The sequence below is a fragment of the Mytilus californianus genome, unplaced genomic scaffold (assembly GCF_021869535.1).
Source record: "Mytilus californianus isolate M0D057914Y unplaced genomic scaffold, xbMytCali1.0.p SCAF_15, whole genome shotgun sequence".
Classification (NCBI taxonomy): Eukaryota; Metazoa; Mollusca; class Bivalvia; order Mytilida; family Mytilidae; genus Mytilus; species Mytilus californianus.
Window position 1 is genome coordinate 17663254 of NW_026262637.1, and position 18109 is coordinate 17681362.

Genomic DNA, 18109 nt, shown 5'->3' on the forward strand with positions numbered 1-18109 from the left:
ATTAATAAAATTGAGAATGGAAATGGGGAATGTGTCAAAGAGACAACAACCCGACCAAAGAGCAGAAAACAGCCGGAGGCCACCAATGGGTCTTCAACACAGCGAGAAAATCCCGCACCCGGAGGCGGGCTTCAGCTGGCCCCTAAACAAAAATGTGTACTAGTTCAATGAAAATGGACGTCACACTAAACTCCAAAACATATAAAGGAACTTAAATTAAAAAAAAACATACAATACTTACAAAGGCCAGAGGCTCCTGACTTGGGACAGGCGCAAACATGCGGCGGGGTTAAACATGTTTTGTGAGATCTCAACCATCCCCTATACCTCTAGCCAATGTAGAATAAACAAACACACAGCAATACGCTGTAATTAAGTCTTAGTTTTAAATCTGAAAATATATCATTGGAAAAATGTAAATACATGCATTTCACTACAAAATTTTAAACAAATAAACAATCATGTCAACAACAAAAAACACAGGCAAAATTTGTTCACGTGAATTTCACATGAAACTCACATTAAATTCACGTGAAAAATTTCATGTACTGCAAGAGCGTCTACCGTATCTGTTTATGATAATCATAATCATAATCAGGGTCAACAAGCTTAGTTAATCTTGTTTTAGAAAGGTATTACGTAAGATCAAAAATAAATCTTTACATAAAAAGGAAATACAAAGGCATAAACTTGCAATGAGCATACTAGACAGTTTTCTTTTTGTCTCAAAACTCATATACCTTAATGTATGCTGTGGTCTCTTTGCCAAGTCGTCGTTATTTGCAAGAAAATACAGACAGAATTTTCTTATTATTCATTAACATCTTAGTCATAAAACCGAATAAAATCGATATGAACTGAAAACTTACAATTTTTATTCATTCACACACTTGTTACGCGTCTGTCCTAAACAACTGTTTTGACTTTGATTTGAAGCAGCTGAGATTGAAACAAAGCTGATCTAACACAATGAATAGAATGAAAAGTGCGTTGACCGACAGACTTATAAAATTATGATAAAGGGGAAAGTCTGTATTGGTATAGCCAATAATAGCTAAAAATAAATGTAGTTTGTAAATTTTCTCTTCTATTGATTATACTTCCTGGTGTATTACATATCTCTGTAAAAAAGGTAAGGTTGTATAAATGTTTGGATCAATGACTACAGAATTTTACGTCAACATTCCTGAAAGTGATATTATGTTAGTATATATTCATGATGAGGTAAAATATCTTTTTATTTTTCCTATATATTTATGTTGCAATATATAACGTATGTGCATGCGCCTTACTTTTAATTTATTCAGTATATCAGACACAATTGAGACGGTAGATTTATGAATCTACAATACTCCTTTATATATATATTTAAAGATCATACGGAAATAAACATCCATATATCATAGAGTGTAAACATGTTTCTTCTGTACGAAGGTCTTAATTGACTAGGATTGTCAGTTTTCCTACCGAAGGTCGGTGGTTCTCCAGACACACAAATAAAAACTGACCGCCACAAAATAGCCAAAGGTGTTCAAAGTGGCGTTAAAATACAAATCATTCTATACGAAGGATTAACCCCAGAAAGGGGAGGGAGAAGGAGCATGTATGTATCCTTCATTTGTGTTACTGAAAGACTATCAATTTTCCCACATTTTGCAGCTAATACTACATATGTTTAATAAGGTATATTTTTTTGCTCTTGTCAGAACGCTCACTGATAATTTCGTTTTGACAAGTTTAATTCGTTATGTTCATTCTTCGAAAATTTGTAACATTCGTTACCTTCTGTTTAAGATAAGAAAGTGTGATCAAAAAATGTTAGCAATACCAACTAGGTTCGTGAACAATAATAAGATGCACTACCCAAAAGTATAATAACGGTATTCGCTTCAAAGTAAAGTGAATAAAAGCTGGAATAACAATACCTATTTAGGTGATGGGATGGTTGTATCATACGCCTCATGCCACACAAACTTACAATGTATATAGTTTTCAAATATGCATTAAATGATGTGGATTTATGTCAATTAAAAAAGGCAACCTAATAATACAAAAACCATAGGACATGTAGAGACCAAGATACAGAATGAAAAAATAGTCAAATATCTATACTAATGCCACGCTCAATATCGCCCAGAGTTTCACTAATTTGTGTGCAGTTATTGGTCAGGAAATTGCTTTTTGTCACTCAGTAACTAGTCAAAAATTAACAATTTTTACTCTGAGAAACAGTTCTCATAGTAGTTCCATACATAATTACAAAAACGATGTATTTGCGATATTGTATCAAAACTGTATTCCTTTATCCTTGATCATATCCGTTCTGATCTGTGACCCTTCGAAGCTATTTTGCAACAAAAAATAAAAGCAATCAACAACAATGTACACCGCTGAATAAAATTAAAAAAGATTATGGTTATGCGTAAATTATTGTTGTTATGAATGGACCGGACCATATAGGTATTCAGACCATATAATGCATTTTATGCAGCAAGAAAGAAATAAACCAAATATACGTAGGAAACAAAACATAAATAAATATAACTTAACAAGATATAAGAGGCAATGCCAGCAAGTAAGAAAACAAAACAAACAAGTTTTAGACTCAGATTATTTCCAGTGAAATTGCTCGTTTTTTGTCCCCCGCGCAACGCGTTGCGGGGGACATAGAAATACCGGGCGTCCGTCCGCCCGTCCGGTCTTGTTAGCGCTCTCACGTGTACAATTCTTACCAGATTTTTATGAAACTTATATTATAGGTTTATATCAACAATGTCTTGAACAAATTCGAAAATCAGTAACGATCAATTATTTTTAAAAGAGTTATGCCCCTTGGAACTATTAATTATATGGAAAATTGCATTGTTAGCGCTGTCATTTGTACAATTCTTGCAAGATTTTAAAGAAACTTATATCATAGGTTTGTATTAGCAACGTTTTGGACGAGACCGAAAATCAGTGCCTTTCAATTATTTTTTAATGAGTTATGCCCCTTGGAAACAATAATTATATTTGAAAATTGCATTGTTAGCGCTCTCATGTGTACAATTCTTGCCAGTTTTTATGAAACTTATATCATAGGTTTATATTAGTAATGTCTTGGACGAGTTCGAAAATCAGTGCCGATCAATTATTTTTAAAAGAGTAATGCCCCTTGGAAACATTAATTATATTGAAAATTACATCGTTAGCGTCTCATGTGTACAATTCTTGCCAGAAATTTATGAAACTTATATCATAGGTTTATATTAGCAATGTCTTTGACGAGTTAGAAAATCAGTGCCGATCAATTATTTTTAAAAGAGTTATGCCCCTTGGAAACATTAATTTATATGGAAAATTGCATTGTTAGCGCTCTCATGTGTACAATTTTGCCAGAATTTTATGAAACTAATGTCATAAGTTTATATCAGCAATGTCTTTGACGAGTTCGAAAATCAGTGCCGATCAATTATTTTTAAAAGAGTTATGCCCCTTGGAAACATTAATTATATGAAAAATTGCATTGTTAGCGCTCTCATTTGTACAATTCTTGCCAGATTTTTATGAAACGTATATCATAAGTTTTTTACTAGCAATGTTTTGGACGAGTTCGAAAATCAGTGCCGATCAATTATTTTTAAATGAGTTATGCCCCTTGGAAACAATAATTATATTTGAAAATTGCATCGTTAGTGCTCTCATGTGTACAATTCTTGCCAGAATTTTATGAAGCTTATATCATAGGTTGATATTGGACGAGTTCGAAAATCAGTGCCGATCAATTATTTTTAAAAGAGTTATGCCTCTTGGAAACATTAATTATATTGAAAATTGCATCGTTAGTGGTCCCATGTGTACAATTCTTGCCAGATTTTTATGAAACTTATATCATAAGTTTATGTCAGCAATGTCTTGGACGAGATCGAAAATCAGTGCCGATTTATTATTTTTAAAAGAGTTATGCCCCTTGGAAACATTAATTATATGAATAATTGCATTGTTAGCGCTCTCATTTGTACAATTCTTGCCAGATTTTTATGAAACGTATATCATAAGTTTTTTAATAGCAATGTTTTGGACGAGTTCGAAAATCAGTGCTGATCAATTATTTTTAAATGAGTTATGCCCCTTGGAAACAATAATTATATTTGAAAATTGCATCGTTAGCGCTCTCATGTGTACAATTCTTGCCAGAATTTTATGAAACTTATATCATAGGTTTATATTGGACGAGTTCGAAAATCAGTGCCGATCAATTATTTTTAAAAGAGTTATGTCTCTTGGAAACATTAATTATATTGAAAATTGCATCGTTAGCGTTCCCATGTGTACAATTCTTGCCAGATTTTTATGAAACTTATATCATAAGTTTATGTCAGCAATGTCTTGGACGAGATCGAAAATCAGTGCCGATTTATTATTTTTAAAAGAGTTATGCCCCTTTGATACATTAATTATATAGAAAATTGCATTGTTAGCGTTCCCATGTGTACAATTCTTGCCAGATTTTTATGAAACTTATATCATAAGTTTTTGTCAGCAATGTCTTGGACGAGATCGAAAATCAGTGCCGATCAATTATTTTTAAAAGAGTTATGCCCCTTGGAAACATTAATTATATGAAAAATTGCATTGTTAGCGCTCTCATTTGTACAATTCTTGCCAGAATTTTATGAAACTAATATCATAGGTTTATATCAGCAATGTCTTTGACACTTTCGAAAATAAGTGCTGATCAAATATTTTTAACGAGTTATGCCTTTGGAAATATTATTCATAACGGGAATCACATTGCATTTGCTCTGAAGCCTTCATTTCTCTAAGATATTTATAAAAAGTTTTAAAGATAAAAAAAAAAATGTTTTTTTTTTAGTTATCGCCCTTGTATCTTGGATAGATAAAATATGTGCAACGCGTTGGACATTAGAACTCGGTTCTTTTATCTTATTTAAAAAATAAGCAAAGATAAACTTTATCAATTCTAACTTCTTTTGCCGGAGCATACATCTCCAAATCCAGAACAACACAGGTTACTAACTGAAATGTCTATCTTTGATTATTGTCTGAATCTTCTGTATCTGTTTTCTTGCTTTCGCTAATGTCAATTAAAAGAGTCTTTATCATGTCGAGTTTTAGTCCAATATTAAAACATTTGACTTCTTGTTTAACAGTTCATTTACATCTTTTGAAGTTATATTCCAAAAGTCGACATATGGTATTTATCAGGACAAATCGATTATGACCAAGTATAATATTGTGTTTCGAACTTGAGGGAAAAATCCACTGGTCATCGTTTCTTTATTTATTAATCATGTAACACTTATTACTATATGATTAAATAATCCAAATTTAATATTCAGAAACTCTTTTTGATGACAACTCGAAGGATTCATACCCTATGACAGTATTAAAGGTTAAATGTTTCAACGTTGATCGTGTTAATTACCCAGATCATACGCGTATGGTCGGATCATAGGGCACAGGACGTTTGCGCTTTTGTACCTGTAACATGATAGGACATTTGCGCTCCAAACACTATGGACATTTGCGATTTATATTTTGATACACCTGTATTAAATTGACCGGACATTTGCGCTTTTTAACTATAGTCATCTACCTGTTATTTCAATTAGTTGTAATCAATGTCGTTAGTTAGTTCACAATGACACAGTCAAAAACATAGAAGTTAAAGTTATAGAGACTAGTATAAAGGAAAAAAATGTATATGTCACGATTGATTTTTATCATTGAACAACAGTCGGTAAAATTCGTTATATTGATCAGTGAACAGGCACCTCAGTCAAGAATTTAGAAAGAGAAACTAGAATATGTATTTGAAATTTGACCGAAATACCAGTCAGGACATATATCAAGCGAAAACTGGCCTGTGATGACTATACGTGTCTTTTATGTCTTTAGAAGGTTACTTTTAGCTATATATAACTATATCAATGTGCTATGAAATGACTTTTAAACACGAATGTGCTATGAAATGACTATTAAACTTTAGTTCTCTCGTTTGAATTGTTTTACATTTGTCAATTCGGGGCCTTTTATAGCTGATTATGCGGTATGGGTTTTACTCATTGTTGAAGGCCGCACGGTGACCTATAGCTGTTAATTTGTGTCATTTGGTCTCTTGTGGAGAATTGTCTCATTGGCAATCATACCACATCTTCTTATTTTTTCATTTTAATCATAAAGAAAAATATGACTTTAACTCTGCAAGGTCAAACCTGATAAAAGAGGAATCATAAGGGGCAAATATTGTAAAAGCGCAAATGTTCTATATAAAAAGAGCAAATGTCCAATGAAAAAGCGCAAACGTCCCGCGCCGGTATATATGGCTATATACGCATACATGCCTTAAGTTTGAAGCCCCTATATAGTTAACTTAAAAATTTAAAGAAATGCCAGAAAATTTGAAGAATATGTCTTACAAAAAAATTGCTAGTCCCAAATTTGCTGTTTTAATGTTCTTTCAGGTTGTGGGTTTATCATCGACTCATGGTTTTTATACATCCTTTGGTATCTTCCCTTTCTATTTGTACATACATGTCTTTATTCTAATGAAAGTCAGCTACATTTTAACAAGTACACCTCAGACATTGAAATTTGAAACAGCGCAAAGTACAACACTAAAAGGTAAAGCAAAAGTAGATCACGAACCTCTTAAAAACGAAATTAAGTGTTAACCCGGAAGAGTAAGCAGTTTCTGTTCCAACAGTGGCACCCATCGTAATACTCAGTGTAAGTAAAACACAGAGTTTCAGAATAATTTACAAAAACTGGTACCAAAAACGCAATTATAACGTTTTATGACACTTGAAGGGCTCATTGTAACGTCGTATCAAAATTACATAGTTTTGGACTTTTTTTTAAGGTAAAACGAATGCCACCTCCGTTATGGAAGTCATGCATCTGGTAACACGTGGCCTGGGATCTGGGGAAGAAAACTATTTCATACTATTTGAAGATATTGAAAATTCGGTAGATGAGTTAATGATATAATTGTTAAAACTATTTATGTTACATATTATCAATTGGACTTCCCAAATTGCTCATACAAATAAATGGAAAATATGGCACATATATGTTACCTTGTCTAATTTCTATGCAGATTTTCTGTTTTCCCGTTTGAAAAATAATTGTTCGTTATACTTTAAGATGATGATCAGTTTGTAATGGAAAATTTGAATCAACCACCTCTCAGTCACCGATCAATGAAGTATCCAAATATGTGTATAACTCAGTCGCGTTTCATGACGTTCAGCTCATGGACAAATATAAATACAGCTGATGTAGAGTCTTTGGTTGGTGCTGGTTTCTTTTATACAGGTACGTTATCTTTTATTTACAAATCAAGGTTTTTATAAACGTGACTGGGTGGGGGGTGGGGGTGGGGGGGGGGGGGGGGGGGGGTAGTTCAATTTTACAAAACCATTCAATAGAAACAACATCATAGAAGAATGGTACCTGTAATATGACTTTTGTAGAACCATTTATTAAACGAATAATGAGTTCAATTCAAGTTTTGATCCATTGGATGAACAATACTTTCATTTTAGTTACGACTTCCGCACACGCGCATTAATAAACTTTTGTGACAAAAAAAAAGTTTTATCATTGCTGAAAAAAAGATAATTTCAACTCTATTACAATTTTAAAATTTTATTCTGCAAAGTTACACTTACATAGAGACTAGGAGAAAAAGATGGGATTCAAATACTTTCAATAGGACATCACATTAGACATTGGAATATAATTTCGGTTAATGACATGAACATAATGATACACTTTTGTACATGTAATGCACAGTTATGCTTGGATAATAAACAGTAATGTATGTATTTAGGTAACGAGGATCATGTGCGTTGTTTTGACTGTGGCATTGGTCTTCGAAGCTGGGAACCCGAGGATGATCCTATGGTTGAACATGCAAGATGGTCTCCAACATGTAAATTTGTCATCGAAAATAAAGGTCAAGAATTCATAGATGCTGTACAAACTGCTGTTCGACAACTGGAAGCAGTAAGTTTATTATTTCAGTCAGTTGACTTAAAAATCTGATATATGATGTTTGATGCTGGTCTTATATCAGATTCGAGCACAAAGGCTTGTGCATTACCAGATTGCTGCTTTTAATGGCAAATACAGTTGCATTTTATGTTTGCGTGAAAATTCGTTACAAATATGTATTTCAATATCTATTTGTATGAGAAAAGCTCATTTATTTTCGATTATACATGTACTACAAAATAGAAATGTGATAACAATTTCTACAAAAGTCTGGTAAGAACATTCTGTTTTATAAAATTCTCATTTCCATTTTGGCATTTCTTACTTCCAACTTGCTATTTCTTACTTCCAAGTTGCCTTTTCTCTGTCCTTAGATGACATTTCGTAGTTCCAAGTTGACATTTCTTAGTTCCCAGTTGAAACTTACTGTATAAACATAGATCTAGTATAAACCTTGATTTTAAAACTGAAATAAAACTTAATAATGTATCAATTAATTCAATTTATAACGACCAAAGAAAGTGCTAACTTGATAATGAATTAATGAAAGAATTCAATTGTTGCTCTGTAATGTGGTTGGAAAACTTGCATGAGTGTCAACTATTTGTTTATGTGATAACGTGATATTTATAATGTTTAAACCTTATGCTCAACAGACAATATTTTAGAATACTACAAAGTGAATTAAAAGAATGACAGCAATGATTATGTGTATTGCTGTGTGTTTGTTTATTCCACATATACTAGAGGTATAGAGTAGAGTTGAGATCTCACAAAACATGTTTAACCCCGCCGCATTTTTGCGCCTGTCCCAAATCAGGAACTTCTGGTCTCTGATAGTCTTGTATGTTTTGTTTTAAATTTTGGTTCATTTATATGTTTCGGAGTTTAGTGTGACGGCTATTTTCGCTGAACTAGTATACATTATTGTATAGGGGCAGCCCGCCTATGGTACGGGATTTTCTCGCTGTGTTGAAAACCCATTGATGGCCTTGGGCTGTTTTCTGCTCTTTGGTTGGGTTGTTGTCTCTTTGACGCTTTCCCCGTTTCCATTCTCAATTTTAATGATTAGTTTTTTTATTGTTTGTTATTTAATTACTTTGATCTTAATGTTTTAATGTGACATTAATTTTTTGTTTAAGGAAAACCTGATTGGTCATTCTGAATCTGAATTCAACACAACCATATTAAATCCAGACGATGCAGAAAACAAGAATATTATAAGCCAGTCTGTTATAGAAAAAGGTTTAAACTTTATATAAAAATAAGCAGATGTGATATGATTTCCAATGAGACAACTATCCACCAAAGTTCAAATAAAGTGGATGTAAGTAATTAAAGGCAACCATACGGCCTTCAACAATGAGAAAAACACATACCGTATAGTCGGCTATAAAAGGCCCCGACAGGAAAAATATGAAACAATTCAAATGACAAAACTAACGGTCTAATTTATAACAAAACAATTTACGAAAAACAATTATGACAGACATGAACCAACAACCGCTGAACTACAGGCTCCAGGCTTTGAGCAGGCACATATAGAATGTGGCGGGGTTAAACTAGTTTGCTGGCTCCAAACCATCTCCCTAACCTGGGACAGTGGTGTAACATTACAACATAAGAACAAATAAACATAAAAATCAGGGGGCTAAAAAGGGCTCAACTCATCAAACCGATACAAAGCAGAAAACATCTGACGAATACACAGACCGGACGTGGCAGCGTAATTATCTATACATCCCACAACAAAAAAGACACTAAGTAAAGATCAGAGAGTACTCGCAGTTACTGACAGCTACTTCAAAGCCAAAAACAACTAATAAAAAAATCATGTATCTATAAGCACGTAGATATCCGAAGTGTGGAGAAGTTTTTTGTTCTTTTACCGTTTCTTAAAATCATTATACCCATTTTGGAAATAGCAATCATCAAAATCAAGTGATTCCATATTTGAGCCTGAAATGTTTTACGATCCAGGGAAAAAATCGAAAGCAGATTAGTCGTGGCCTATTAATTTAAGTCAAAATGTCAAAATGCAAAGGTCAATATCACTGTTAATCAAAATATTTATATTTTTTGTTTGGAGAAGATAGGATTGGTTTTAAAAAAATAACTTTAGTTTTTTGTTGGTCTAAAATGAAACTTATAAATATGAAGGATAAAGGGAAAGCGAAGAACCCTTTAAACTTTCAGGTCAATGGGTCAAAGGTCAAGACCACAGATCCTAAAAAAATGTACAAACTATGAAAATCTTCAAAAACTCTGGTTCTAAAACCAAGGGCACAGAAATAGGTTTCAGTTTATCAAGTGTCTAGATTAATCATTTCAAAGACATGACGACTAAATAAAAAATAATCAGAATTTATACTTGATTGTTTTTAATAATGCAGCAATATTATAGACATGTTGGGTTAATACCACGATCAGGAGAAACATCTGCCCAACTTATTAAAGAGTAGATGAAATCTCTTGAAATATTGTTTTATGTATATTTTTAGATATATTATTAGGAAAACACCTAAGCCTTAGAGATTTCGCCATGATCAAGGATATTTCTGCTAAATTTTGAACTAGATGTCCGAAAGGGGTTAATTCGCTTGTATACTGCATTTCTTTAGAAGGTACTCGAAAAAACTTTATTCTAGATAACTGGGAATTTATTTTATCAGAAAAAAATTGGAGACATAAAATACTTGTTTATTCGCGTTGTTTTTGAGTCCAGCATTCCGTGAAATATAACTGATTAAAGTGAATGTTATGTTGTGTTTATTGTAGTGGTTGCCTTCTCGTCGTTTTTCGTTTTTTGCCATAGCATTGTCAGTTTGTTTCCGACTTTTGAGTTTGAATATCCCTTTTCTCCTCTCTCTCTTTTTCTCCTTATAACTCCAAGAATATTATCTAGCACCATAGGAATATAAGATAAACCATATATATGCATGCAAGTCGCCAGTGCAATCTTTTTACTTGTTTCATTTTTTTTACAAATCAATAGTTTTTGTCTTTTATTTATGTAGAGAATGTCGCAATATCCAATCTTAATCGACAATGACAATGAAATATTTATTAATGGTGAAAAAAATATGATCTTTTTTGCTCCGTAAGTAGGTCGGAAATAGTGATAAGTGAGCAAAAAATGTGCGTCTTATATTACGACGGATTAACTTGATGTTTCATCATAAATTTTGTGCCAATAACAGACATGCCTATTTTTGTTCATTATCTTATACATAAAAACTGTTCTTTGAATTCTTATCTAGACGTTCTACCATGTGGACGACCTCCTACTGCAGCAGAAAGGAAGAATCCATTACTTACAAATGCAGCACAAGCGCTGATAGAATATCGTTATTTACCTAAAACTGTTAAAACTGCAATCGATATTGTATTGCAAGAAAAGGGTAAATATTGTTTTTTTGCTCGACAGTATGACGGTTCACATTTTAAAATTAAATGATACGACGTTTCTTTTTAATCTGATGTCTACGTATTATGTTTTTAGTGATACTGGAGATCAAAATATTCTGAAGCAATACCTAAAACAAGCTCAAGGATTTTAAAAAAGTCGATCATGTAATGTGTTGTTACATGTACAATATATTAATAAAAACTGAATCACTTTAATCAATGTCATTTCTTTGGCTCATTCTCATTTTAAATAAATACACAAGAGGAGCGTGTTCTTCACATAACAAATTTACTGTATTGGAAAATTGCGTTTATACACACCAAAATATTGGAGATGGTATTAAAAGAAGTATTCCCTTAAATTGGCTTAATTTTTCCTGACATTTGGTCCAAAATTTGGGAAATTATTACCAGTGCACATATTGAATATTCTATGCGCCCTTAAATAAAGATGAAAGGCAATGTTGGTTGGAACGGCAAACCCAAAAAAACCAAACAGTTTGTTCAATACTAATATAACTGGATGTAATTTATTTTATTTTGTCTTTCCATTTGTATCATATAATTAGATAATCTATCTTTTAAATTCTCTCGCCAGTTAACTTCATGGTCTGAAGTTAAATTCTGAAATTCCGAATTAAATATTCAAAACCCTTGCGTTATTTTACCCCAGAAATAGATGACCACAGTTACACTCAGATAACTTTTTTCGGATTTTTTAGTTTTTAATGTTCTACAGTATCGTACTTTAAAGGCTGGTCCGACATACGAAATCATAAGATGGATATTTTTAACTCTTTTGAGCCTGATATTTTTCATTACAATAACTTCGATTCGTATTAATATTCTTAAATCTTGTACAGATATTACAAAGTTGTCAGTTATACCACATCTCCTTGTTTTTATATAGTCTATCAATTTAAATCTTTTTCTCTTAATTATCTCAATCTTCCACTTTTTTTTTCAGGATGGCAAGAATTGACTTCTTCAAACTTATTGCGTACTATTTTCAATCTTTCAAATAATGGACAGTTAAACGATTGTGATACTATGCAACCCTTTCTTCAAGACAAAATACTTATGAACAAAAAGCGGGGACTTGAGCCAATATTAGGTATATTCAGATTCATGCCAGTATATAAACCTAATGTTCTTTCTAACCTGAAATACCAATGATCCTTTCATGCTTTTTGTCATATCATAGAGACTAGAAATACCCGTGAACTTACAGACATGTAAACCGGATTATCATGTTTATATTAAATTTTCACATTCGTCAATTGATGAGGTACATGTCGTAATTACTAATTGAAATGAAGTAAGTGACATATATCCGCCAAGTTCCATTGCTTACTACCGTTCATCATGGACTCAATTTAGCTACTTTTAGACATATTTTATTTTCATTTGAAAAAGCTGTGGTACGTTGTTGTCAAACGTTTTGGTTGATTTATTGATCAATCTTGTTTCATTTTGATACTTTTTGGTACGTTATTGTGTTTGATATGTTCTTGATTTCCACTGGGACTAGAAGTATTGACAAAAGTCCGAATCAGAAGACATGAAAAAGACATTGAGAATAATCTTATTTTTCGAACTATTCCTCTACTTTTTGGTACGTTATTGTTTTTGATATGTTCTTGCTTTCCATTTGGGACTAGAAGTATTGACATAAGTCCGAATCAGAAGACACGAAGAAGACATTTAGAAATAATCTTATTTTTCGAACTTTTCCTCCGATATTCCAAATTTAAGTAAATAATATTGATTGTTTGATTAATTGTTGAATCCTTAACCATGGTATCGTCCAGTGGCAATCATTTCACTCGAGAAAGAGAACAAACACGTCAATTTTTACTCAAAATATTTTTTTTCTTAATCTTTTAAGTACCGTTAATTGTTAACTGATTTTGTTTTTTTAATTTTTAAGATATTCTTGAGAATGTATAGCAATGAACTTAATCTGATTGCTTTCTGAAATTGATACAAAAAGAAAAAAAAAAAAAAAAGAAAAAAGAAGAGTTTTAAGAGAGACCAAAAACCTCTAGGATTGCTGATTATTAGCCCCCTACCGACGGAGTCGAAGGGGACTTTAGGTTTGCACTCTGTCCGTCTGTCTGTCCGTCCGTCCGTCTGTCCATCCGTCAGTCCGCCAACTCAGCTTTCCACACTTTTTTTCTTCGTTCTTGAGGATATTCATTTGATATTTGGTATATAGTTTTATCATGACAAGTTATAGATCAAGTTCGAATTTTGTTCCGGTCTAATGATTTAGTCCAGAGTTATGGTCCATAAAAAATCTCCATAACTAATGTTAAGAGTACTATGTTAAACCATATATCTGTACAAAGGGAGATAACTCATTTTTTAAAAGACATTCCTTGGTAAATTGTTTGAGGAATTTTGTGGCAGGTTTATATGTTATTTTGTATAAACTAATTTTCTGAATGCTACATGTATATATATATATATATATATATTTATTAAGTTAAATCCTTTAATTAGATAATAATCTATTTATATTAAGGTATATATTTCATTTATTTACATTACATTGTGTTGATAAAAGTTGTTGACATTTTATAGATAAGTTACAAATCTATATTAGTTTGTGACAAATGAAAGAAAAAATATTTGGAACTATTAATTATATTAGATTGTAATTTGAAAATAGATATACATTGTTTTACATCATATCTAATTTTATAGAACTATTAATCATATCTAAAGTTAGAGTGTTATAGGTTTTCCACACTTTTTCCATCATGCTCAAAGATATTGATTGACAATTGGTATATAGTTTTATCATGACAAGTTACAGATCAAGTTCAAATTTTTGTTTCGGGCTGATAATTTGTGCAGAGTTATGGTCCTTGGACTTGAAAAAAATCAATTATATATTCAGTTTTCCACACTGTTTTTAGTCATGCTTGAAGATATTGACTTGATATTTTCTTTTTGTTTACACCATGACAAGTTATTATAGAACAAGTTAGCATTTTGTTCCAGTATAATGCATTTTTACCCGGTAGGGGACTATGTATTGCCATGCAATACCCTCAGAATGCTTGTTATTTCATGTGATCTTTGGCATAAGAGAAAATTTTAAACAAATGCAGAAACTCTGGTCTCATCCATTTTTAAATGATTAAAACACTAGTTTTTGAACACGGAAAAGAAAAATTTTACAAAAAAAGATTTCTAATATATAACAACCTATTGTACGCAGTACATCTATGTGGTTTTAAGTTATGATTATGTTCGTTGTTAGGAAGAAACAGATAGATCGGTTTATAGTTTAAAATGCAGCACTTTAGTAAGTATCGGGTTTTCAGAACTTTTCTTGATCATTGTGTCGTTGATTCTTATCTATCAACCACACAAAATAACATGTGATTTAAAAGCACTTGAATAAACTCATACAAAACGAGTAGAAGAATAAGCCTTCACATTTCTATTTTGTTAAAAAGTTAGAGACAACTTATGCCTTAAAGCATCCTCCTATGTACAGTTGGAATACAATAAGGAGATTTGTCTCACATTTTTGTTTTCAGACATAAAACAAAAGATACTCCATGAAAACAGAGAGATGAAAGAAAGAATGTTATGTAAAATATGTTGTGAAAACATTGTGTGTATTGCCTTTTTACCTTGTGGTCACCTGATAAGCTGTTCCCAGTGTGCACCATCTCTTGGAAACTGCCCGGTTTGTAGGACGGAGGTCAAAGGTTCTTTTAGAGCCACCTTTGCAGTTTGAATATTTTACATACATCTCATTAATACCGTTTCATGTGATACAATTCTTTCAATCTCAAAAGGACAATGGATTAAACTTTAAAACATATACGTACATTTATTACTAAAATCGAATATCTTTTGTTAACTGAATATATTATGTAAACAAGTTCGACTAATACAATCGTGATTTATTTATTTTATTTCTACAAATGTTTTTAAATATTTAATATTATTATATGCTTTTGTGCAAATGAACAACGGCATTAAAATATTTCCAAAGCAATATTTATTTCATTGCTTGATTTGCCAAAGGGTAAAAATATTCAGGAATCGTCTGAGTTTAATTTGACATAACAAGATTCTGTAATCGTTGGATTCTAATATGACATTGTGTAAAAAGATTAAAAAATCGTCCCAGTTTAATTTGATATAATAATGTGTAAAAAGTTTCAGAAATCGTTTGAGTCTAATTTGACATAACATAGTGTAAAACGATTCAGAAATCGTTAGGACTAATTCGACCTAACAATATTCCAACTTCACCCGCGTATGGAGTATACATTTTTCAACACCTAGCCTAGCGACAGGGGCCATGATAAAAGGTATTGGGGTTACATATCACTTTATAGATAATGATAAATGTACAAGGTTGACAGGGTTCAGGACTTCTTACTACATTACATATGGTCTGATTTCCTTTTAAATTGTAAAGAAGGTGATTCTTCAAAAGGTGCCATCCATATACCTTTTAACACTGAAAAATGAAAGCATTTTGAAACATAACAATCCTGGAGTATTGTTTTAATCATTTGAAATAAAAAAAAATCTTTTAATTTTTTGATAGTGGTGAAATACTTTGAATAAAAACTTGCATACTCCCTTAGAAAATATACATACGATATTCAAGAGCTTGCAGCTGCTACTCGAACTTTGCAAAACGTCATAGGCGTCTGAGCTAAAAATAATAAGATATGATTTTGTCAAAGAACGTCTCGTCTTTTTTCTTAAAAAGTTCATCGGAAAGTATTAAGACTTAACCGAAAATAATCGGTGTCTACTTCACATATAATACAAGATGGATTTGAGTTATAGATTCTACGTTCTGAAGTTGTGTATCAATTCATTTACTTTACAGTTTTCCTTTTTATTTGTCTTTGTACTATTATGTTCCCTTTGGTCGTATGACTCTTGAAGTGGTTCATTATTTGTAAATCCAGCTTTCAGGTTTTTGGATAATTTCGTTCCTAGTGCAGTTGGACCCAGAGGTGCGATTCGGACGCTTAAGGTTTTTATAGTGTTGTTTTCATTTTGTTTACCCTTATATTTATATTTTACTTAATTTGTACTTTTACTATATGTACTATCACATACAATAACTGTTTTTGTTGAGGTTTTTGTCAGATTTATTTGTACGTTTTTGGTCAGTTGTATTGTATATTTGTGATGTATGTACACGCCGTTTCAGCTCCTGGATCCAAATTATTTTCATATTTTTTGGGCTACTCAATTTTGTCAAGTAATATAACAGAACTGTAAACAACTGTCATAGCAGATATAAAAATAGGTTTAACCCATCATTTTCTGAAAAATGCCTGCACTATGTCAGGAATGTGACAGTTGTTTTCATTTGTTTCGTTGGTTGATATTGTATAACGTTTGATTTGTCAGGTGTTTTGAACTTCCTCCTTTTTGAGTTTACCATGGAGTTCGGTTATTTTGTTTTTAATACTCTTTGTAGACGAAATGAGCGTCTGACATTCAAAATTATAAACCTGGTATATTTGATGGACATATTTACAACTACTGGGTCGAAGCCACTTCTGGTGGAGGTTTCATCCCAAGGGTTACACCAGCTCAGTAGTCAGGACTTGTGTGTTGACATGATTTATCATGTGTATTGTCATATTTATAAATTAACATTTTACAAAGCTTTGAATTGTTCGAAATGGTAAGGATGTTTATCCTCTGGAATATATTACCGTAGTTGTATTTGGCAAAACCTTTCGGTATTTTGAGTTTTTAATGCTCTTCAACTTCGTAATTTATTTGCCCTTTAACGATTCTATTCGAGCATTACTGATGAGACTTTTGTGAAATGAAACGCGCGTCTGGCGTACAAAACTGTAAGCCTTGTATATTTTGGGTTTTTAATATGTTGTGACGTTTTGGATTTCAATGAACGTAATCTAAGTATTAGTGGTAAATTATTAAGTCAAGGATTTCGTTACCACAAATTCCTTAAAACCTTTGCTAAATTCTTCCATAGATATAAAGATTTGGTTTTGAAGTTTGATTGTACCTGTAGAAAACTTATTTCAAACGGGATAGCATATCCTCATTTTTACGGAGATGTTGTTTACCGAGCCCGGAAATTTAGAAACGATCCGGGTAAGCTTATCGATCCTTTAAATAAACTTATTGTAAAAGGTTACCAATTCTACATTTTAATTAGATCTTTGAATATAGTTTTTATTGGTATTAATATTGATTTTGTTATCAGTAAATTGATATCGAACTAAATATTATATTTATATACATGTGCACATTCATCAAACAATGGAACAAGTGAAAAACGACTGCCATATTCCTGACTTGGTACAGGCATTTTCCTAAGAAAATGTTGGGTTTAAAAAGGTTTTATAGCTAAACCTCCCATTTGTATGACAGTTGTGTATAGTTCGTTTTAGTGACAATTGTTATTATTATACCTTACCCTATATAGTTATAATTTGATTGTCTAATACGGATTCACGTGTCATAGTTTACTTTCGATGTTTTTCCAAAAATTGGCAGGAGCGGTGAATAACCCCTACAAATTGAAGCCTCCATCGAACCACCCTATTATTCACCGGTAAATAACCTTTATCGTACATCAATTATCACGAGTTAGCTCCCTTTAAAGTATGACGTCACTTAACGTCAAATTAACAAAAAACAAATATGGCAACGGCCAGGTTAGAAG

At 32.1% G+C, this 18109-nt stretch overlaps 1 protein-coding gene across 4 annotated transcripts; it reads left to right on the forward strand.

Moving 5' to 3' along the window:
• The first annotated feature begins 1099 nt into the window (after positions 1 to 1099).
• On the forward strand, positions 1100 to 15430 carry LOC127725562 (baculoviral IAP repeat-containing protein 7-B-like). 4 transcript variants are annotated; one of them, XM_052232618.1, is made up of 7 exons: positions 1100 to 1224; positions 7150 to 7320; positions 7838 to 8013; positions 9144 to 9246; positions 11262 to 11402; positions 12377 to 12523; positions 14964 to 15430. In XM_052232618.1, exons 2-7 carry the CDS (start codon positions 7167 to 7169, stop codon positions 15164 to 15166), a joined length of 924 nt encoding a protein of 307 aa, XP_052088578.1. In that variant the 5' UTR covers positions 1100 to 1224; positions 7150 to 7166; the 3' UTR covers positions 15167 to 15430. The 4 variants fall into 4 exon arrangements, with proteins under 4 accessions (XP_052088578.1, XP_052088579.1, XP_052088580.1 ...); XM_052232619.1 differs by having other exon boundaries at positions 1106 to 1132; XM_052232620.1 differs by having other exon boundaries at positions 1133 to 1202.
• Positions 15431 to 18109: the final 2679 nt, after the last annotated feature.